The sequence below is a fragment of the Ochotona curzoniae genome, unplaced genomic scaffold (assembly GCF_017591425.1).
Source record: "Ochotona curzoniae isolate NIBS_2020 unplaced genomic scaffold, NIBS_Ocur_1.0 contig_3498, whole genome shotgun sequence".
Taxonomy (NCBI): Eukaryota; Metazoa; Chordata; class Mammalia; order Lagomorpha; family Ochotonidae; genus Ochotona; species Ochotona curzoniae.
Window position 1 is genome coordinate 42,707,785 of NW_024465885.1, and position 22,924 is coordinate 42,730,708.

A 22,924-nucleotide genomic window follows, 5' to 3' on the forward strand; every position below is an offset into this window, starting at 1 on the left:
TATTAAAGGATGAATCTTGAGAAACTGTACGGGTGACACAGGGGCACAGCCAGAAGAGTAGTCCAAAGTGGACCTTGGATACGGCGCCAGCCGCACCCTTGAAAGCCACAAGAACGCTACCCTAGCGTCTTGGCCACAACCGAAAGCTAGGGGCTGGCAGCCGGTCAGCCCTTCAGGGCCCCCAGGGTATGGGAAATCAAACCCTTTGTGCAATCTGCGTTTTATCTGGGTCGCATTTTCCTGGGGCGGGCGGGGGGTGGGGGGGAGCGGTGAAGGCGATGGCAGTGGTCAGTGCCCGAGGCCCCCAACTCCTCCTCCGGGTCTCCGAGCGCGGTTGTGGCTCGATGCCACCTGGTTTCGCCGGGGTTAAACAATGAAAGAACTTTGTTAGCCCCGAACCCTCCCTTTCCCGCGCTGGAGCCGCGGGATCGGGCGGGGCTAGACTTTGCATTAAAGCGCGGGCACCTCAACAGGTAGCATTTTGCAAAGGCCTCCCGACTCAACCCGCCCTCGGGCTTCTCCCCTGCCCCCTCCACCCCCCCCCTACCCTGGCCCCAGGGGGTTCCTCATTCTTGGTTGGGGATCCTGGAGCTTTGAGGGTCAGGGTCTCCAGCGCAGAAACCCTGATGGTTTAGGAAAAGAGTGCTTCCCAGAACAAAAGCAGCCGCCCAGCCGGGAGCTCCCATCCAGCCCACCCCGCAATCGCGGGTGTCTTCTCGGTCGGTGGGTAGGGTCCGTGCAAGGCGCGTAGGCAGCTAACGCCCCGGGCCCTCCGCAGCTGCTGCTGGGCTGGCGTCTCCTCCTTCAGCGGGGCCGCCTGGCCTGCTACCTCCCCCAAATCCTCCTTCAGTCGGTCCAGTCCCGGGCTAGGGGATGCTGCCGTGCTGCTCTGGTCTGGGCACAGGATTCCAAGGGGCGTCTAGCTCCTTCCCCACTGCCCGCCCCGAGTGGGTGCGGCCTGCGTAGGAGGGGAACTCTCTGCGCCCAAAGGTCCAGAAAGCCCCAACCCAGGATCTGCAGCAGAGGCGCAGCCCGAGGAGGCCTGGGAGCGCGCTCGCGCGCGGCCGCGCAGGGTCCTCCCGCGTCTGGCGCTCAGGTGGCCCCGCCGCCCGCTCGCCGCTCCCTCCATCCCTCCCTCCTTCCCTCCCTCCCTCCGCTCCGGAGTCAGGGTCGAGCCTGGCTGTTGCGCGCCGCGAAGGAGGGGCTACGAGGATTTGAAAGTGCACAGGCTGCCGAGTGGAGCTCGCATCTGTCCCCGCCGCCCGCGACCGGATTGAATTTCTGCAAATTCAAACTGAATGGGGCTTTCTTCCGCTGCTTTCCAGAGGGCGCCTGCAGCCTGCCGGGCGGGCAGCTAGCAGTAAGCAAGCAAGCAAGCAAGCGAGCGAGCCGGACCCGAGCGCCCGCGCCGGGCGGACGGCGGCAGCGACCTGGGCGGAGGCTACCTCCGAGGCGCCGGGGATCCCGGTTACCCGACCGCGCCCCTCCCGGGGACCCCCGATCGTCTGCTCCACACCGTCCTCTCCCGACCCGAGGCGGCGTCCCGGGGTCTCCAGAAGGGCCCGGGGCGATCCTCCTTGCAAGAACTTCTTGGGGGCGGGTCCCCGGCCCCCGGGCGCCTGCTATTGTCTGCGCGCCGCGCTCGGCTGCGCGCGGGGCGTGAGAGCCGCGGAACCCCGAGCCCCGAGCCCCGGGCCGGGAGGGGCGCCCCGCAAGGCGGCAGCCAGCGGCGGCGGGAGGAGCCCGAGGAAGAAGGAGGAGCGGCGAGCGCGGGCTGCGGGCGAGCGCGATGCCGGCGGCAGCGGGGGACGGGCTCCTGGGCGAGCCGGTGGCGCCCGGGGGCGGTGGCGGGGGTGGCAGCGGCGGCGCGGAGGACGCGGGCCGGCCGGCGGCGGCCTGCGAGGGAAGTTTCCTGCCGGCCTGGGTGAGCGGCGTGCCCCGCGAGCGGCTTCGCGACTTCCAGCATCACAAGCGCGTGGGCAACTACCTCATCGGCAGTAGGAAGCTGGGCGAGGGCTCCTTCGCCAAGGTGCGCGAGGGGCTGCACGTGCTGACCGGAGAGAAGGTGAGGAGCCCGGGGTTGGAAAGTGTGGAGGGCTGGGGAGCCTCGCTGCGGGTCCCGGGGCTCTGTGGTCGCGGGGCAGCGGGGACCGTACGGGTTTCTTTTCCCTCACCCCGGTGGGGATCGGGGCGGCAGGTTTTGCCCCCGAAGCCAGCCCGCGTCACCTTTTTTGGCTCTCCTGCAGGGCGCCGCCTGGCGCGCCTCGGCGCAGGGACCGGGGACGCTGCTCCGCTGGCCGGTAGGGGCAGCAGATCCGTGGCCGGCGATGGGACTTGGGTCGGAGTGGGGGTGGGGCCCCTAGCGGGTGAGCCAGACTTTGGGACAGCTTAATAACACGACCTTTGCTGTGGAGGGAGGCTAGGCAAGCAAAGACAGAGAGAGACCCTGAAGAAGCCCCCCCGCCCAACAGCAACAACCTGTGTGCTGGGACGCCAACCAGGGAGTTTCTTGAGCCGGGGAGGGTTTCTGATTCCTCCCCATCTCGGCAACTCCGTCCTGCGCACCTCCCCACCACCCTCACTCCTTTTCCTGCATCGCTGTCTCTCCCATGCTCTCCATCTCTCCCTGTCGCTCCCCTCTCCGCCCCACTCCCCCCATACATTTGGAAGGCCCGAAATACACTGCTCCTGGCAGGTTAGGAGATGCTTCCTTATATTTTCTAGGGGAGGGAGGTAGGGCCAACCCCCCCCCCCCCCCTTTCCCGAAGACCTGGAGGGAGGAACCCCCTCTCCAGCTGAGGTAGAGTCTTGTGGTTGGGACTTTGCCACGTGAGGCCCAGGTAGAGGGCTACCGGGGTAACTTAGAGCTGTGGAAAGAAACCGAAGAGGTGGTGACTGACTTTGAAGACTGGGGCGCTCCAGGCAGGGAGTCACCCCAGCTTTGGAAGTTCAGCAGCTCCAGGCGGCTGTGGCTGCACCTGGCTGGGAACTTGTTTAGCCCTGGGGGTGGATGGGAAGCCCCTTTGTGTGGGCAGTTGATGAGAGCAGGTGTCCACAGGCGGAGGAAAGAGAGGTGAGGCTTCCTTCCTAACTGGCAAACAGCCCCATGGCGGAGTACCTGTCCGCGCTCCTGTGAGGCCTTGGGGACAACATTAGGCTGTCCCCAGATCTCCCATAGCTTTAGTATCCCATTCTCTATTTGCCTGCGCTGTCCCCTTGCCCCTGGCATTTGAGCTCAAGGCTTCCTCTCCCTGTCATGAGTCCTGTACTCCACATCTGTCCCAGTGGGTTATGCCTTTCCTTTTGTTTGGAGTGAACAGTTGTAAAAGTGTCTCCTGCCTGAACTTCTGGACTGAGTAACTCTTTAAGGAAGAAGAGGAAGAAAAGAAAATCCTAGCCTCAATCTGATGCGAAGGGAGCCAAGGGCAGGTGGAGCCGAGCGCTGTCTGCCTTACACAGGACTCTTTGATTCGAGGATCAGGTGCAAGGAGGCGCTGTGCCCCTTAATGTGAGCGCACTTCTGTCCCTGGGCAAACTGCTCCAGGCACCACGGGTACTGGGGGCGGGGGGCGGTATTTTTCTCTGAATCACCGAGAATTCTGCCTGGTTGTGTGCAGTTTCTCTTGAAACGAGGCCAAAAGGGCTGAGTCTATGTGCCGACAGTAGAGTGGCAAAGACTACACGTCTGTCCATCCCCGCCCTGTTTCCTGGCTGTCCTGTGCTGCTGCTGCCCCCTAGCCTGGGACTGTCTCCAGAGCTCGGCCCCTGTGCGCCCCTCCCGAGCTGGGGTTCTGGACTTCCCTGCTGGTCCTGCTGGGCCCCTTGGACACCTGAAGTTGCAGGGAATTTGTGCCCAGATGGGTTCCAGAGGAGAATCTCGGCTGCACCTTAACTTTCTCTCTTGGAGTGTGGAGCCTCACTTTGTCCTCACAATGTGAGGGTCCCTTGTAGGTCTGGATCACTCTTGTCATTTGCATTCACGGGATGTAAAATGATTTCCCTGGATCAACTGGTTTGATCTCGTTAAGTACAGTGGTGTGTTTGTTTGCTTTTTCAGATTGAAGTGTGAGAAAAGAGAATGTCTTTCAGTCTTTGGTTCACTCCACAAATGGCCAGGGCTGGACAAGGCCAAAGCCAGGGTCTGAGGGCTTCCTCCAGGTTCCCCTAGGGGGTGTGGGGGCCCAAGGACTTGGTTGTCTTCTGTTGCTCTTCCCAGGCAGGGAGCTGGGAGTTGGGTCAGAAGTGGAGCATCGGACATTAGTGCTCATATGGGCATTAATACCCGGTGATACAGGCGGTGGCTTTACTTGCCATACCACCAGGCCAGACGCTGGCACAGCGGCTCCTAAGAAGGGGATACGAGGGCTGTTGATGTGAAACTTGGTTTGCCAGTGCAGCCGTGAGAGTGCGTGCTCCTGCGACTAGGAGCATCAGAAGAATGTGGATTTTAAGTTACTCAGTTTCCACCTTGGAAAAAAAACAATATTATTCACAGCATGTGTCTTCCGGCACCTTCCATGGCTGAACTCGTAGGTGTGGGTTTTCTTGGAAGTCAGATATACAGAAAGGAGGAGAGACAGGGAGGAAGATCTTCAATCAGTTAATTCACTCTCCAAGTGGCCGCAACAGCTGGAGCTGAGTCAAATCAAAGCCAGGAGCCTGGAGATTCTTCCAGATCTCCCACATGGATGCAGGGTCCCAAGGCTTTGGACTGTCCTTGACTGCTTTCCCAGGCCACAAGCAGGGAGCTGGATGGGAAGCGGGGCTGTTGGGATTAGAACTGGTGTCTGTATGGGATCCCGGCATGTGCAAGGCAAGGGTTTTAGCTGCTAGGATACCGCAACACGCCCAATTTTAAAAAACAAATATTTGTGCCCGTGATCCAACTTGGGAAGTGTTGCTGAGTCCCCTCTCTCTCGCTCTTTGGAGTTGCCTTCTAAGACCCAAACGAACCTCAGGGGGTTTGCAACCTTCAGTTCCTGTTAGAAGGTGAGCTGTTGAGAGTGTTGGCCTGGGGAATGGATACTCAGGTGAGCCAAACTTGCAGAGATCTTGGTGGAAAAGAGCCCAGGAGGGTCTGGGGTTGAGGGGGAAGGGAGCCAGCAGACCCTGCAAAGGCCCCTCTCCCTCCCACTTCCTCCTTTCTTGGGGTGCATACCTTGGAATGAAGCATTTCATCTTTCTCCTTTCGTTTCTTTTTAAAACTCAGACAAGCTCTGGGTTGGGAGGGGGCTTAGAGTGAAGCCCACTTCAGTGAGAAGTAGTCAGCTACAGCCCAGGTTGCCAGAGTGCCAGGTTGTCCAACAAAAAGCTACAAGAAGGGACGAGGAGGGGCTGTCCCCGGTTTGGCCAGGGGCAGAGCTGCGTCCTCCGGGTTTGTATTTCGTTCTAGGTGATTGAGATGAAAACCTCGAGTGTGCCGGCTGAGGATGCTGGGTGTGACGATGGTGGATATCAGTGTGTTGTGTTTTGATTTGGGGAATCTTCTCCGGAAGTTTTAGGTACAGCGCTCCGTGGCTTGCTATGAATCCAGAGACAACAAGAGCAACTTTCCTGTAATATGCCTTACAATAATTTTATTGACTTTTATTGGAAAGGCAGATTTATAGAGACAGAAAAATCTTCCATCTGTGGGTTCACTCCCCAAATGGCCACAATGGCCAGAGGTGAGCCGATCTAAGGCCAGGAGCCAGGAGCTTCTCCTGGGTCCCCCCCGCATGTGCATAGGGGCCCAAGGACTTGAGCCTTCTTCTGCTGCTGTCCAGGTTCATAAATAGAGTGCTGGGTGGGAAGCAGACCAGCTGGTAATCGAACCAGCACCTGTATAGGGTGCCAGCATTTGTAGTAGAGGATTACAGGATTAGCCCAGTGAGCCTCTTAACATGCTTGTCAGACCTCAGTTGTGTCTCCGTGAGGATGTAGAGCTGTGTTCTGTGTTCCTGATGGGTTTGGACATCTTTGGTATCTGGGTGACTGTTTGAAGACTTGCCAAGAGAGGATGACTTTGGATTGAGACCTGTTTCATCTCTCTGAGCTCATGCAGTCTGTTCATCTGGATTGAAACATAAATAGTTTAGTTTCCTTGATGTTGTGGCTGGAACTCATACGGGCACAGTCCTCGTCAGGGCCCCATGGCTTTGGCTAAATGTCCGTGGATGATTGGAGCAGGAAAAAGAATCTGGAAAGCAGATTCTGCAGAAGAATTGTTCTGTGTGGCTTTGGATGCAACGCAGAATCATGGAGCAAGAATATTGAGTAACAACTTTGAAAGATAGCCAGAAGTTATGTTTGCTGCCCTGATGTTAGGAAATTAAAAAAAAAAAAAAAAAACGCATTATACAGTCAGCAGAGCCTGATTGAGAACAACAAGAACTCGGGCTAGAGCTGGTTTAATAAAGCAGGGGCCTTCTTTTGTGACTAAAAGACATATTTGGGAACATAGATTGGCTAAGGTATTTGAATATCTTGTTCTAAACCGTGATTAAAAAGGGGAAGGGAAAAAAAAGCCTATTTATCACTTCACTGGAGCTATTTTAGGGGCTCGGAATAAGGGTTGCCTGCGTGGTAAGTTGTCAGTAATCATGCTTTGAGCACGACAGTGCCAGATACCTGGGGTGAAAGAATTACTAAAAATGCCATTTACTATGTTTTGCATAGCAGGAAATATGACTAATTTTAGAGGTGGCCTTTGGGTAGATCCGTTTTTAGCCAGCATTTCTAATAAAACAAACAGGTGCAAAATCCTTCCTTCCTTTCTCTCTTTTTTCCTTCTTTTCTTCCTTCATCTTTCCTCTCTCTTTTTCTTCCTTTCCTTTCCTTCTTTCTCTCTTTTTTAAAGTGCTAGACATTGAAGGCGGTAAGAAGCTCCAAGGAACAAGGAATGCTTAGAGAACTGGAAATTCCTGTGAGCCCGCTGCAGGGACTTGTTGTAGCAGGGAGGAGGCGATGGCCCAAGCACCTGCTCCGGGTGGCCCTGTGCGACTAGGCCCTGCCCGTCATTTATGAGATTGCAGGCTGCAGTTGCGGGCACATTCTTTTGAACTTCCTACCTGCCTCATCTGTTTGAAGTGCCGTAGAATGGTGGAAATTGGCATGTGGGGCTGGGCTCGCGGTGCTCATTCCTTGCTGCAGGTCTCATGCACTTCAAAGGGCATTCTGAGTCAGCACAACGGTGGCCTGCGGCAGAGGGGCACAAGCCCTCATTTTCGCAGTTACCGGGTTGTGTCCCCAGGTGTACCAACCCCATTCATTCTGCAGAGACTGTTGCGTCCCTCGTCCTGCCTGCTGTGGCTGTTCTGACACAACGTGGCTCTGGGCCTGGGAGTGCAGCAGCGGGAGGGGGACTGTCTTGCAAGAGTGGCAGTTAAGATCAGTTGGAGAGGTGGGCAGGCTGGGCACAAAGTCACTTGACTTGGATTCTGCTGCTGCACTTCATGTTTCTCCTGGTCGCTAGGAGACCCGCCTTCTTGGCCGAGACCCACGGATAACCCTGTTTTAGCCATACCTGGGAAGACTTGTGCTCCACCTGGGACGGGGTGCTGCTGGCTGGTAAGATGGCCAGGAAGCAGCAGCGGCAGTAGGGCAGGAGGGTCGGGGGAGGCAAGTGGGGGCAGGTTTGAACAGTATCCAGCAGGTTGTTGTTACTTCTGCAAGTTTGGGAGCGCCATGGCCTTGCCCCGCTTATAAAGAGCAGCCCGTGGATTCTGTGATTTGAAAGTGTATTCAATGCCTTTCCTAGGCATTTTCTCAATAGATGCTTGAGGCAACCGCAGGCAGGTGAGAACCAGCTGGCTGGCCTCTCTCGTGGAGGGAGCCCTAATAAGATTTCCCTCCACGAATTCTGTTTGTTCATTTGCTATGGAAGCTCAGAAACACATTGTCACCTCCGAGTGCCTTCCACCACAAAGATTCATTCCAGGAGGTTCACCCTGCAAGGGTGAGCAGGGCGGTCGCCCCCTGCCGGCTCCGGAGTAGAGGTCCTTCCGTGTCTCTTCCAGTTCCCATGATTCCCAGCAATCCTGGGTGGTCTCCGGCCTGTGGACTGCAGTAGCACTGCGGTCTCGGCCCCCGCTGCTGCCAGCCTGCCCTTGTGCCTGAGTCGCCTCGTATGTCTCCTTACAAGAACATCGAGCATCGGGGTTGGGGTACGGTTATCTCCAGTGTTGCCTCATCTCAGCTTGGCTACCTCCACAAAGAGCCCATTTGCAAATAGGATCACATTCCCAGGTGCCAGGTCCTAGGACCTGTAGATATCTTTTGGGGTACACCATTCAGCCAACAGTGTTTTCTCACACTGTCGGCCCTGTTTCCAGTTTACTGTGGCCCTTTCCAGGTGCTTTGTAACCGCACAAGCACACTGTTTTTGCACATGTGGAGGTGTAGCTGGGTAGGCTTGTACACTGTACATGCAGTTCAGTATCTTCCTTTTCTCAGTACGCAGTGGTGTCTTGAATTTCTTTCCCCATAACTAGGCATGGGCCTTGTGGCTCAGTGGATGGAGCTGCTGAGCGGGATGCCTGCATCTTATTGGAGTGCCAGGCTGAGTCTCCGCCACTGAGCGTCCAGTTCAAGCTTCTTGCCAGTGCAAGCTGGAGAGGCAGCAAATGATGGCTTAAGTGCTTGGGGCCCTCCGCTCACACGGGAAACCTGGATGGAGATCTGGGCTCCTGGCTTTGATCTAGCCCAGCCCCTGCTGTTGTGGGCATTTGGGAAGTAAAATCAGCTGGTAGATCTCAATCTCTCTCTCTCTGTTGTTGTGTCTTTCAAATACAAAAACCAGAACTGAAAACAAAAAATTGTTGTGGAATGATTTCGTGTTCTATAAAAGGGCTTTTAAAATTACTTTGAAGGGGATAGAGATAGAGTGACATAGAGCTTCCTATCACTGCTTCACTCCCCAGGAGCCTGCAACAGCTGGGGCCGAGTCGGGGCCAGAGCCAGATACTCAATCCAGGTGTCTGGTGTAGGTGGCAGGAACTGAACCAGGCTGTCATCACTGCCCCTGGAGTCTACATTGGCAGGAAGCTGGAGTCAGGATCAGAGGCGGGCTTTGACATGGGTATGAGCAGGTGAAGTGCTAGGCCAATCACCTTCTTCCTCAGGCTTTCATTCCTGCACAGCCTTCGTTGCATGGAGGCATCAAGGTGACTTAACCCTTCCTGGTGGATGGACACTTAGGGTATGATGCAGTAACGGTTCATTTTCATTCATCTTTTTGTTAATTTTTCCAGTGTATCTGAGGAGTAAATCCCTAGCCTTGGGACAAAAGGAGTGCATATTTTTACTATTGAAAAACAATGCCTAATTGTTTTCCATGGAGGTTTTCCCAGGTTATATTTTTCTCGAGCCTCATTCAGAGTATCTGTTCTTCAATCTTTGCAAGTCTTCTCTCACATTTCAATTGTTCACAAACTAGAAGGTTAAACATGCCTTGGTTTACTTACAGTTCTTCTTTATAGGAGAGTGAAGCGTATTTTGTACATTCATAACAATTCAACTTTTCTTTTTTAAAAAGATTTATTTTTGTTGGACAAGCAGATCAGATTTACAGAAAGAAGGAGAGACAGAGATGAAAGATCTTCCATCTGCTGGTTCACTCCTCAAATGGCTGCAATGTCCAGAGCTGAGCTGACCCGATGCCAGGAGCTTCCTCCAGGTCTCCCTTGTGGGTGCAGGGTCCTAAAGCTTTGGGCCATCCTCTATTGCTTTCCCAGGCCACCTGCAGGGAGCTGGATGGGAAGTGGAGCGAATGGGAATTGAACCTTTTGCATATGGATGTCATTCCCTGCCCTGCACTCTCTCCCCAGGAGTGTTTGTCACTCGTTTGTTTGCTCAGTCCCACAAAGTGCTGGGACTGGGGGTGGGGTGGGGTGGGGGTTTCTGGGAGCCGGAAGTCCAAGATCAAGGTGTTGGAGAGCGGAGTGTTGGTTTCTTTGGAGTCTGTGTTGGGGTGGGGAGGGAGGGTGTGTCTGTGACAGCATCTTTTCCCTGGGTCTGTTCACGCTGTCATGCATCTCTGTGTGGTACCTTCGTGCCCACAAGCTTCCCCTCTTTACAGGCCCTTGGAATAGGGCCTTCCCTTGGTCACCTCGTTTCCACGCAATCACCTCTAAAGGCCCTATAGCCACGAAAGCTTGCGATCTGAGCTACTGGGATGTGTTGCTCTGTGACTTTGGGGGACACAATTCATCGTCTGACCTGCATGTCATTACTTAGTGACACTTTCGGTGCCTGAGAAGGGATCACTGCGTTGTCCCCAGGGCCCAGAATAGGAGCAGCTGACACAGAGCAGGGAGGTGACGTCACTGGGGCCAGCTGCAGGTCTGTTTCTCTCCCTGCCGAAACTGGGGATGCCCGTCTTTCAGGCGGGCGTCTGGTTGAGGTGTCTACCTGGAACTCCATGGAGAGGGCCTGGCGTGGAAGCACCTGTGCAAAGGAGGGACTTGCCAGGCTGGGCACCCCGGTGTCTGAGTGTCAGGAGAGGTACCGCACGTGGACGGATCTTGCCATGCTGTGGGCCTGCGAACGGACCCTCAGCTCTTGCTGCAGAAAAATGTACCAACACTGTGGCAGATGGGAGAAGCTGCTATTTGCAAACATACATTTTTTTTGGATGTTTCCCATGGAGATATATGTAGGTTTGGAGTCTGTCTCTTTGCCTACAATTTTTTTTTGTAAGTTTATTAGTCTCTTAAGCCAAATTCCTGCCAACACATTCTGGAATTCTGCTCTTTTTCCCTCCTTGCCCATTTTCTGAGCTGTTCAATTAATTTTTTAATTTTGTTATTATTAGTTTTTAAAGATATATTTATTTGAAAGGCAGAATTACAAAGAGACAGAGGCAATGAGAGAGAAATGAGAGATTTTATTTGCTGATCTTCTCCCTGAATAGCCACAATGGGCAGGGTTGGCTGGGCCAAGCCAAAGGCAGGAGTCAGGAGCTTATCTGGCTCTGCATTGTGGGTGCAGGGACCCAAGGATTTGGACCATTTCCTGCTGCTTTCCCAGGTGCATTGGCAAGGAGCTGGACCAGCAGTGGAGTGGCAAGGACTCGAACTAGCACCCATGTGGGATGCTGGAATTGCAGGTGGTGACTTAACCTGCTATGCCACAATGCCGGGCCTTGAGTCTTTGTCTTAGAAAGCATATCCCACAGTTTCTTGGTACAGTGTCAGACCTTTCTATCTCTCTCTCTTTTTTTAAAAGATTTATTTATTTTTGTTGTAAAGTCACATATACAGAGAGGAGGAGAGAGAGAGAGGAAGATTTTCTCTCCGATGATTCACTTCCCAAGGGATCATAACGGCTGGTGCTGCGCCGATCCGAAGCCAGGAGCCCAGATCTTCTAGATCTCCCACGTGGGTGCAGGGTCCCAAAGCTTTGGGCCATCCTCGACTGCTTTCCCAGGCCACAAGCAGGGAGCTGGATGGGAAGCAGGGCCGCCGCGATTAGAACCAGCGCCCATATGGGATCCCAGTACATGCAAGGCGAGGACTTTAACCACCACGCCATTGTGCTGGGCCCCTTTCTGTCTCTCTTAAGACACTGCTCCGTGAAACGGGCTACTTGGTCCCCAGCTACTCTTGCTGGGACTCTGTGTCCGGCAGTTATGAGTGGCCACGAGCTCAGAGCCTGGTGCTGCAAGCGGTGTAGAAATGAACTTTCCCAGGAGAAAATAATGGAGTGCTTCAACCCTGAGAGGGCTTACCCTGCTAGAAGCCATCATGGGGTTTTGTCCGGCGGTCACCGAGGGTGAGGCTGACGGTGGCCTCAGGTCACAAGGACCCCCAGAGACAAGCTGGTGAGGAATGTCCACTTTATTACGCACAGGTTACAGGTTTTAAAGGGTAAGGAAGGGGCGGGCAGGAGGGAGCATTCCGGCAGACCCCACGCCCACCAAAGACGCTGTCATTGGCTGTATGCCATGTCTATCTCCCTAGATCTTCCGGTCATGTCAGAGGTCACATTCCAGGTGTACTTCCCTTGACCTTCTAGCCATGTTGGAGGTCGGACTCCCAGGAGTAGGCCTGAAGGCTGTGCCTCGGGCCACGGGGAAGGTTAGGCTTAAGCCACGCCCTCCAGGCAGCAGGGCAGTAGCCTGAGTGATCTCCCACAACTAAGATCTAGGGACCTCACCCGGCTGCTGGGTCCCAGGGCAAGACCCTGGATTCTGCACTACAGCCTTTGGCGGAGGTGCTGTGGTCTGGGTTTACAGGTGAGGCTGGCCCAGGTTCTTGGGGACGGTGTGCACAAGGCTGCTCAGATGGGGCAAGGCTGGATTGTCTCAAGGCAACGGCTTGTCAGCATTTGGAGTCCTGTGAGTATCCAGAGTGTGAGTGAGCAGCTGGTCAGGCTGTGAATCGGTAATGAAGCAGAACCCAGGGGCCTGGGCATAAACACTGGGTGGTTGTAGGCAGCCACCTGCATGTCCGGCCTTGCACTTTTCCCACCTCCCTGGGAGAGGAAGGGCTTGGGGCTAAAAGGGGTGTGTGTGTGTGTGTGTGTGTGTGTGTGTGTATTGAGTCATAAATGTATATATATATATACATATATATATATACATACAATTGCTGATGCATCGACATCTATTTGTAAAATAGTTACTATAGATTGTCTCATATTGTGCTAAGTGTAAACTGACATGTGACTTTTTGGGTGTAGACATTGTGAATGCAAGAAGCCAGGGGTGGGGGCTTCTGGTTAGCCAGCTCACAGTCCCTCTCTGGCTTCTTTCTTTTGCCCTGGTTGGGAGCTGGATGGAGAGCCAATGACGAGACTGGCTGGCAGTGCCTGCCTTCCATAGCACAGTGGAGCAGTTTTCCTACCCTCTGCTGGTTAAACCATCCTCCTGTGGGAATGAACACAGATAACTTATTAAAAACAACAGCTCACTGTGCGGAGTCCCTGGGACCAGGCCAAGTGCCCGAAGTCTTTGGCCTCCTCTTTGAACTGGGAGGACCCTAGGAGACAAAGGGAAGGAGGAAGTGGTCCAAGCCCAAAGTCAAGTGTGGCTTGGAAACTTGGGTCAAAGTTGCCCACAGAATGAGAGCTGAGTATTTTTGCATTTTTAAAAAAAGATTTATTTAGTTTTTATTGCAAAGTCAGATATACAGAGAGAAGGAGAGACAGAGAGGAAGATCTTCTGTCCGATGATTCACTCCCCAAGTGACCGCAACAGCTGGTGCTATGCCGATCCCAAGCCAGGATCCAGGAACTTCTTTCCAGGCCTCCCATGCGGGTGCAGGGTCCCAAGGCTTTGGGCCGTTCTCTACTGCTTTCTCAGGCCACAAGCAGGGAGCTGGATGGGAAGCGGGGCTGCCCAGATTAGAACCGGCGTCCACATGGGTTCCCAGCACGTTCAAGGTGAAGACTTTAGCTTTTAGGCCACTGCGCCGGGTGCTGCATTTTTTGTTTGTTTGTTTGTTTTAAATCTGAGCCCTACTTTAGTGAACAAATAGAGGTAAGTGTGGTCACTTAGGTCAACTGGTTTTTAGTGGCGCTTATTGCTGGTTTGATATGGAAGTCTAGCTTTCGAAGCATGTTCTGCATTCCAGGTTAGAACTTTAATTACAGAAACCAGTCTAGGAGTCAGTTTGCCGTTGAACATTTACATGTAATCGTACTGATAAAGAATAGTTGTTTTGGATACACTTGTCCAAGTCTGTGCAATGTTGCTCCCACAGGATGACATTTTATTCTATTAAAAACCAACATCTGTGAGCAGTAGTTGCAATTTCAAGGCCAATTGGATGTAATAAAGCTTGAATCTCCCTCTGGAGGGGATGTGCCGTCTGGCTGTTGCACTTGTGCCTCATTCATTACCCCGGGATGCTCTTCCCAGATCAAGAATGCATTCTTTCTTTCTTTTTCTTTTTGTCATACAGAGCTATTAAGACAACCAGGAAACTGGCTAAGTGTGTAGGGGTTGAAGTAGTCCCCCGCCCCCCGACAATCACAGGAGCTTATTATTCAACTGCATATTTACTTAGAATATTTAAGCTTATACATATCAATTGGTGCTTTTTCCATGATCAAGTAGACATATTTTTAATTATTATTTTTAAAAGGCTTTTTGTTTTTAGTGTTATTTATTTCAGAGTCAGAGTTACAGGGGGCGTGGAGGGAGAGAGATTTTCCATCGTCTGGTTCACTCCCCAAATAGCCACAACAGTTGGGGCTGGGCTTGGCTGAAACCAGAAGCCAGGAGCTTCATCTGGGTCTCCCTTGTGGTTGCGGGAGCCCAAGTCCTCGGAGAAGCCTCTGCTGTTTTCTAGGCACATTAACAGGGAGCTGGATTTAAAATGCAGCAGCTGGAACTGCAGCCGACACTCATATGGACTACCAGCACTGCAGGCAGTGGCTTGACTTGCTCTGCCACAATGCCAGCCACTGAAGTATTCTTGACTATTTAATATCTGTATGTTCTTTAAATTGTTTCAGTTGCAGGTCTACTCTAAAATATTTGACACTTTTAATATAACAAAATGCATCCTGGGCTAAGATTGGGTGATTGCTGCTTAGTTTTCTTACTTAGCCACTCATGCTGCTTTTTCCACTGTACCACTTGTTAGCATACTTTATATATATATATATACTCTGAAAATGAGTTTTTTTTTTTAAAGATTTATTTTTATTGGAAAGTCAGATATACAGAGAGGAGGAGAGACAGAGAGGAAGATCTTCTGTCCGATGATTCGCTCCCCAAGTGAGCGCAATGGGTTGATGCTATGCCTATCCGAAGCCAGGATCCAGGAACTTCTTCCGGGTCTCCCACATGGGTGCAGGGTCCCAAAGCTTTGGGCCATCCTTGACTGCTTTCCCAGGCCACAAGTAGGGAGGGAGCTGGATGGGAAGTCGAGCTGCTGGGATTAGAACAGGAGCCTATATGGGATCCGAGCGCGCTCAAGGCGAGGACTTTAGCTTTTAGGCCACGTTGCCAGGCCCTGAAAATGAGTTTTAAAATATGTTGTTAATGAAATATTTATTTTCATTGCAAAGGCAGTTTTATAGAGAGAGACAGAAATCTTCCATCTGCTGCTATGCCTCAGTGGCCAGAGCGGAGCCAGTCTGAAGCCAGGCGCCTCTTCCGGATCTCCCACACAGGTGCAGTGTCCCGACATTTTGGGCCACCCTCCTCTGTTTCCCACACCATAAGCAGGAAGCTGGGTAGGAAGTGGAGCAGCTGGGACATAGACCAGTGCCTATATGGAATACCAGGGATTGGTGGTGGAGGATTAGCCAGTCAAACCATCGCTCTGACCCCCACTTTTTTCAATAATTAGAGTTAATCATAATGTATGTAGTACCTGATTGAAAATCCTGTTTCTGGGGCTCGTCTGTGGCTTAGAGGGTTAAGCTATCACATGTGGTGCTGGCATTTCACAAGGGCGCTGGTTCAAGTCCTGGCTGCTTCTCTTCTGATCATACTCCTTAATAGTGACCTGGGAAAGCCATGGAGCATGGCCCAACAGCTCAGAGACCCTGCGCCCATATGGGAGACCCAGAGGCCATTTGGGTAGTGAACCAGGAAATGGAAGATCTTTGTTTATAACTCTGTAAATCTGCCTTTCAAATCAATGAATAAATCTTTTTTTTAAAAAAAAACGCACATTTTCTCTTCAATTATTCACAATTTGTCTTTATTTTTCTTTTGTTTTCTTGGTTTGTACAAATTTTACATTTTAAGGATATTACTTTTTTTAAAAATCTTTGTTATTCTGCAGATGTTTGCTCCCAGTCTGCCTTTTGATTCACTGTGTGGCTCCTTTGTTTTGTTTGAGTGGAGCTCTTTGATATTTGGTCTAGTCGGAACAGTTGGGTTTTTTTGGTTTTGTTTCTTAGTTTTCCCTCCTTTTATGCATAAGTACAGGGTGTGCTCTTAGTTGCGGCTCCTAGGTTAGCAGAAAGTCTTGCCAGTGTTTCATTGTTGTCTGTAGAAAAAAAAAAGAAAAGTTTGCCCTGGGTAGGGACTTTTAACTCTAAATGGACTGAAAAGACTGATTTATGTTGGGGCGAAGTATTTGTGAACTCCCTGTGTAGTTGTTTCATCTAGAGACATTTCCCGTGGACTGTCTGAACCTGCCCTCTATTCGTTCTATTACATTAGTGAGTAAAATGCCAGCGTGTCATCTTCTCTCATCGCGCTTGGCTCTATCTGCCCCTTAAATGAAGTTGGTGTTCCTTGGGCCTTTTTGGGAGGCAAGGAGCCTGTCCCCCTCCTGGGGTCTCCCGGCAGAGGGGGTTTTAAGGAGGAGGGAGTGGCAAGGAGGACTGAACACCCAGGGGGTGCATCACACACGTCCTGCTTCCCTCCTGGGCAAGGCCCGCATTCCCTGTGCAATGTTCTGCCATCCCCGGCTGTTCCCGGTCTCTCCGTTGGCCCTCTGGGTGCTGCTCACTGACATCAGGCTGGGAAGGCGTGGTCTGTGGCTCCTTGCTGTCTGCCTCTCCCTGTGGCCTTGCTGGCACTGAGTGCCAGTGCCCATTGGGAGCCCCGTTTGTCCCGCTGGAAGAATCAATATCCTGGCAGGTGATTTTCCACAAGTTATCAGATTGGCATTGATGTGGGCCCAGGTACCTTCATTTCTAACTTAGGATCTTGTCCTGTACTGTACAGAGACACGAATCCTAAGCAGAGGCATAGCATAGTTCACCAGTGAGGGTACGATTTACTTATTTTTAAAGTCTGAACTGTTTTTTAAAATTAGATTTGTTTTACAGATTTGAAAGGTAGTTACAGAGAAAGCAAGAGAGTGAGAGCTTCCGTCCTCTGGGGTTAAAATCCTCAGATGGACAGTGCCCGGGGCTGGGCCAGACTAAAGCCAGGGGCTTCCTCCAGATCTCTCATGGGAGTGCAGGACCCCAAGCACTTAGACCATCTTCTGCTGCTTTCCCAGGCACATAGCAGGGAACTGGATGGGAAGTGAAGCAGCTGGGAATAGAACCAGCTCATGTGAGTGTGGGGGTGAGCCACCGCCTCCTGTGGGACATAGGCATTGTGAGTGTGCCAGAGGATTGCCCCGGAGAGAGAGGAAACCCCAGGTGTTCCTCCAGCCATGGTCAAGGGCAAGAAACAGAGCCTCTCCCTTTTCTCAGCCTCTTGCGTGAGGTAGGGGGCGGTGCCTTAATTGACTAAGCAAACGGGGTGGGGTCTTAGCCTGCGGGCAGCATTCTGGGATTTCCATATGGGCATCACGGCATTTTCTTCTTCCTGGCCCCAGATGCATTATGGGATGTGGCATGTGTTAGATTTAACAGGTGAACATATAGGATGGGCTGGCAAAAATCCCAGAACTTGATTAACTCCTCACTCCTATATTTAGCGTGGCTCTGGGCAAGTTTGTTGGGCGACGTTAATTCCCTTGACTGGGTAGTCAGTCTTTCCTCAACAGCTGGCAAAATATGGTACTGCCAGGAGGGAGTTAATATTTCCTTTCCATTTAGGTTAAAGGGGCATAAATGCATTGTTCGCTGACCCCTTGCCTTAAGCCCCAATATTTATAGCAAAGGCATGGACTGAGAAGTAATTTATTGTGTTTCTTAAACCGGTGTTGTGCCCACCGTCCCGTCCCCACCCCTGCCCCACCCTACTTCTAGCTGCATTTGGCTGCCAGGCATCCTGTGATGTGTGAATGGGGTATTGATTATTTCCTGCCGCCTGGGGGCCAGGAATCCTTCTTGAATTAATTTTGGAGCTTGCAGTATTAAATGTCAAGTTTGAAAGCGTGTCTAAGACCTCCTTGTTGTGGAAGGGAAGGTCATGCCAGGCCTTGGGGAAAGGGAAAGGAAGAGGAGGATGTGGGAGCCCAGGACGTCTCCCTTTTCCAAGTCCTTGCTGCAGCCCCCAGGTCAAAGTCTCTCTGTTTCCATCAAATCCACGGGCAGACTTCCTTCTTCTGCAGACCACCTGCTAGGTGTCCTGTGAGCTCAGTCAACTCACAGCGTCAATATTGAGGCACAGTGAGTCAAACTTTTCTACAATGCATGGATTCCATGCAGGTGCTGGTTTGAGTCCTGGCTGCTCCACTTCCGTCCCAGTTCCTTGCTAATGCACCTGGAAATACAGCAGCAGATGGCCCAAATGCTTGAGCTCCTGCCATTCGCGTGGGAGATCTGGGTGGAGTTCTTGGCTTTTAGCTTCTGGCCTAGTCCTGACTGTTAACTGCCATGTGCAGAGTGATCCAGCAGATGGGAGATTTCTCTCTGTGTGTAAGTGTGCCTTTCAAATAAATAAATGAATCTTTAAAAAACAACAACTAGCAAACCCAGGAATGGGTGTTGTGGTGTAGCATGTGAAGCCAACTTGAGATGTCTAGATTCCATGTTGGAATGCCTGATCTGATCCCTGTCTACTTTGTGCTTCCCTTCTGGCTTCCTGTTCATGTGCCTGGGAGGAACCAGGTGATGGCACGAGCAGTTAGTTCCTGCCACCCATTTGGAAGCTCTGGCTGTAGTCCCTGACTCTCAGCGTCGGCCTGGTCCAGTCCCAAGTATTGGGGGTGTTTGGAGAGTGGGTCGAATAAATAAATCTTTCAAATAAGTAAATAAAAATTAAAAGAAAAAGCAACCCAAGCATTATGGTTATAGAGATGACCATTTTTCTCTCTTTTTGGATTCAAATATTTATTGCTTTTTTTAAAAATGCAGAATCCATGAGTTTTTTTTTTTTTTTTATACATTATGAAGTCTATGCCAGACAAACAATTAGCAAAATGTGCCTCTCTGGGCAGAGTAATTAGGAAAACAGCATCCCTTCTGAGCAGGCCAATGCGGAAAAGGCGTGTCTTCTGTGTAAGCCAATCAGAAAAAGACTTATCCCTAAGTGGACCAATTAGAAAAAAGCTTATACGCTAAGTGGACCAATTAGAAAAAGGTGTTTACGCTAAGTGGGCCAATTGCAAGAGACTCCTCTTTGGGCAGAGCAGTTGGAAAATGCCCTCCTGGTTGAGTAGCAGTGAAACACTGTCCGCTTTCCCCAGGGCACAGAGGTTTAGCAAACCGGGTGGGGCCGGGATTTCTGCTCGGAATGAACAGGTGCAAGAATCAGGTGTGCTCTCACGGGAGTGGAACTGAGCTGTGAATCACAAACACAAAATGCCAGCTACGTCTCCTTACGGGAGTGACACAGGATTCTCAACTCCAGCTGCAGAGTCCCTCCTTGGGAGGTGCTTTGGCTGGAGAGGAGCAAGATGAGAAAGACAAAGACATTGAGAATGTTGGCATCGCTGGCTGTCTGGAGCCACAGTCCTGTGCTGGGAACAGCTGGGGCCTGGGAGAAGCCCTGCCGGGACCCTCTGACCTCTGACCCTGCTGTCTCCTGAATCATCCTTCAAAACCTGGTGCAGGCCCCCGCCCCTTCCCTGGCCTCAGACTTCCTGTGTGTTTGGAGCCGTAGCAGCTGTTAAGCCTGGGTCTGCCTGTGTGCAGGTTCAATAAGAAAGTTCCTTGCCAAGTGCTGATTACTCATTAGCTCCTTCTGCGCCATTCCTTCCTTGCCTGGCTAACTAGGGTGACAATTTAATAAGGGGCCCGTCACAGTTACAGGCAAGTGGGGAGAATGAAGAACCAGAGCGTTTGAACAGAACTGCTTTTTGCTTTGTTTCTGGGTGGGGACCATGGTGGTTTCCGGTTTCTTTGTGTGTAATTTGAGAGGCTCATCCATCCTCGGTTGAAGAGGAAAGACTTCAGCTTTAGGGGAGTCACTTCTGATTTATTGTCAACAGCTGGGTGGGCTATGCCTCATTGGTGACCGGGCACAAGCCACTTTTTAGAGTTGCCCAGCGTAGCTTCTGCCTCCAACAGAGTTTGCAAACTGATGCCTGATGCCTGGCGTTTTGTAGTCATTGTGGGTGGAGGTGTTTTCATCCCCAAACCAGGGGTGGGCAGTGTCCGGCCCATGAAATCATGTGATGTGGCCCTGCCTGTCATAGCTGGACTCACAATCTATAGCAAGGTAATTTCGATGTTAATCCTTTTGTACGACCCACCAAATGATGTTAGAACTATTCATATAGCCCCTCAGCAGGAAAGAGACTGCTTGCCATTCACCTAGGGGGGGTGGCTCCAGGTGGAGGAGGGGGTCACCCTGTACCTGACCCATCTTGAAACCTGCTTTTGACTGAGTAGTGCCCTCCGCAACATCCTGCATTGCAGCCCCAAGTGCCAGCACCTCCATGCGTTTGGAGAGGGGGCCACTCAAGAAATTATTAAGATGCCACGGTGGTCATGTGGGTGGATCATGTGGCTGATCCAGCACACCGTATGTCCATCTTTATAAGAGGAGGAATTGGGTCCAGACGAGTGCGCGTCCAGAGGGGTTTCTGTGTGGGGACCCTGGGAGAAGACACCCCTGCATAAGCACCCGGTGTGAGCTGCTTTCTTAGGGTGGCAGTGTTTCTGTGGGTTGGAGACCCAAGGCTGTCTTTACCTCACTGTTCTTCTGTGTGCCAGTTGTGGTTTTCTGACACTTACCTTAGAGTAGGGCCATCCTGCAGAACCTCGTCCTCCTTGGATCTCTTATTGGTAAATAAACCCTGCCGGGTCCTGGAGGTTAGGACTTGGGCATCTTCTGGGTAGTATGTGATTCAACCCATTAGGTCATGTTGGGATTTTTCTTACCTCATTAGCCCTGAAAAGGCCATGAACCCTCAAAGCAGAGAGCAAAGACAGGCGGGGTCAAGGGGACAGTGAAGGAGGAAGGGTGTGGTGGCCAGGAGTCCTACCCTGGTCTCTGGATATGATTGGTTACAGGGTCCGCAGGATACCAAACCCACAGAAGTTCTAGTCTCTTTAGAAGATGATGCCCTGAATGTGTTTCCTGTGCACGTCTTTGCCTGTTCTTTGCATTTTCTTTAAATTACTTGTCATGCACCCAATCCAGTGCAAAGACCAGCTAAGTAGTTATTGTGCTGGATTGCTTAGGGCAGGGGTAGGGAGCTGTTTTTCTGTCCAGGGCCATTTGGATATTTATAACATCTGTGGGCCATGCAAAATGAGCCATTTATAAATTAGCCTGCCAGGCCCAGTGTGATAGCGTAGTGGCTAAATCCTCACCTTGCATGCACCAGGATCCCATATGGGCACTGGTTCTTGTCTCAGCTGCTCCACTTCCCATCCAGTTCCGTGCATGTGGCCTGGGAAAACAGTAGAGAATGGCCAAAGACCTCTGGACCTCGCATCTGCATGGGAGACCCAGAAGAAGCTCCTGTCTCCTGGCTTTGGATTGGCTTAGCTCCAGCCATTGCAACCACTTGGGGAGTGAACAGCAGTTGGAAGATCTTTCTCTCTTTCTCTGTGTAAATCTGCCTTTCCAATAAAAAGACAAATAAGTCTAAAAAAACTAGGTTTGCCATAAGTTCAGTTTTGATTTCCACCTGCCATTATCTGCCATATGATTTCATAGGTCTTAGGTGACCCGTGGAGTGAATGCTTCCCAACCCTGGTTTTGGGAGCAATGACAAGGAAAAGTCTGTGTGTGTTCGGTACAGACGCATTGTTTTACAAGCAGTGATCTCAGCCTGCAGGTGCCAGGGATCCATTGCCCTGCCCTGGCTTTGTGTTCTCTGAACTGCTGGAAAACCATGCTGGAGCCTTTTGGGGAACCCCCTGCATGCTGTTGCCCTTGCTTCCTTCTTTCTCTCTCCTTCTTCCTCCCTCCCTTCCTTCTCTCTCTTTCTTTCCTTACTTCCTTTCTTTCTCTCTTTCTCCATGGGAGGGGAGAGAGAAATCTTCCATGTGCTGGTTCATTACTCTTCAAATATCCACATCAGCCAGAGCTGGACCAGTCCAAACCTGGCAGCCAGGAGATTCTTTCAAGTCTCCCATGTGGGTGCAGGGGCCCATGGACTTGGACTGTCCTGTGCTGCACTTCCAGGCCATAACACATTCTGAGTGACTAGGGATTAGGATTTCGCCAAGGAGGCAGATCCAGAGCTGGGAGTTAAATTCTGATGTGAGTCATGGGTTGCCCCACTTCCAGGCCAGACACCTGTTTCTCCTTCTGATGTCATTTCCCTTAAACAGTCCCTTTGTCCCTGTCTTGTTTAGTCTCCTTCGTCCTCCTAGCTCAGTTCCTCCTGGTGTTATGTGCCCGTCCAATCATGTATGGAGCAGATGCCATATCCTGTGATTCTGGGGTCATGGCTTCCTGCTTTGGGGCCCCATGCTGTTGTGTGCTGTGCTTTGGATGTCTCAGCACTGTTGCAGTTGGCCCTGCTCCGGGAGGTCTCTGTCTTCGGAGCATCCCCCGGGTGGCCTTCCAGTGCTTCTGCCAAGCCCACCCTTCTACTCAGCTGAAACGCCGTGTCCTTCCATGGCACCTGCCCCTCAGTCTCTACCCAGCCTGCAGTGGTCGCCCTGCTCCATGCTCTTCCTCCGTGTGTTGCCTCTTGTTCCTCCATGTGGCAGGTTGGGTTCCTGTAAGTAGATGTGGGCTTCCTCACTAGCTGCTGGGATGCTCAGAGGCAGAACCAGGTCTTAATGATTTTGTACAAATACTCTCTCTGCCTTGTGTGTTTCTTCCCCCAAGAGTGGATCTCCAGGGAGCTTGGCAGCATGCAGGTGCGCCCGGGAGCTCTGGCTGCACTTCCACTTGGCACAGTTCAAAGGTTTCCTCCGGCTGAGTCTGTCAGTGTCTGGAAGGAGCCACTGTCTCGGCCAAGTCGGTCGCAGGATTGTTGTGGCTTGCTAACTTCCTGTGGGAGAGGCCTCCGTGGTGTGAAAGAATTCCCAGGACTGTGTGGCTTCCAGGAGCCTCCGGGCCAGAAGTGCCACATGGAGGCTGCATGTCCAGGATCAGGGTGGTGCCAGAGTGTGCCCTCTGTGGGTGCTGGGGAGGAAGGTGCTCCAGGCTGCTCTCCTGGCTTCTCGGCTTGGTGTGGCGCTCTCCCTGGGGGCATGCTGCCCTTGTGTTGTGAGGGCACTACTT

At 52.0% G+C, this 22,924-nt stretch overlaps 1 protein-coding gene across 1 annotated transcript in view; it reads left to right on the forward strand.

Moving 5' to 3' along the window:
- Window positions 1–1,789: 1,789 nt before the first annotated feature.
- Window positions 1,790–22,924, forward strand: part of HUNK (hormonally up-regulated Neu-associated kinase) — a 103,318-nt gene continuing 82,183 nt past the window's right edge. Inside the window, exon 1 of the mRNA XM_040980888.1 lies at window positions 1,790–2,065. Within this exon, the coding sequence (XP_040836822.1) occupies window positions 1,790–2,065 (276 nt within the window). The remainder of the gene's footprint in view (window positions 2,066–22,924) is intronic.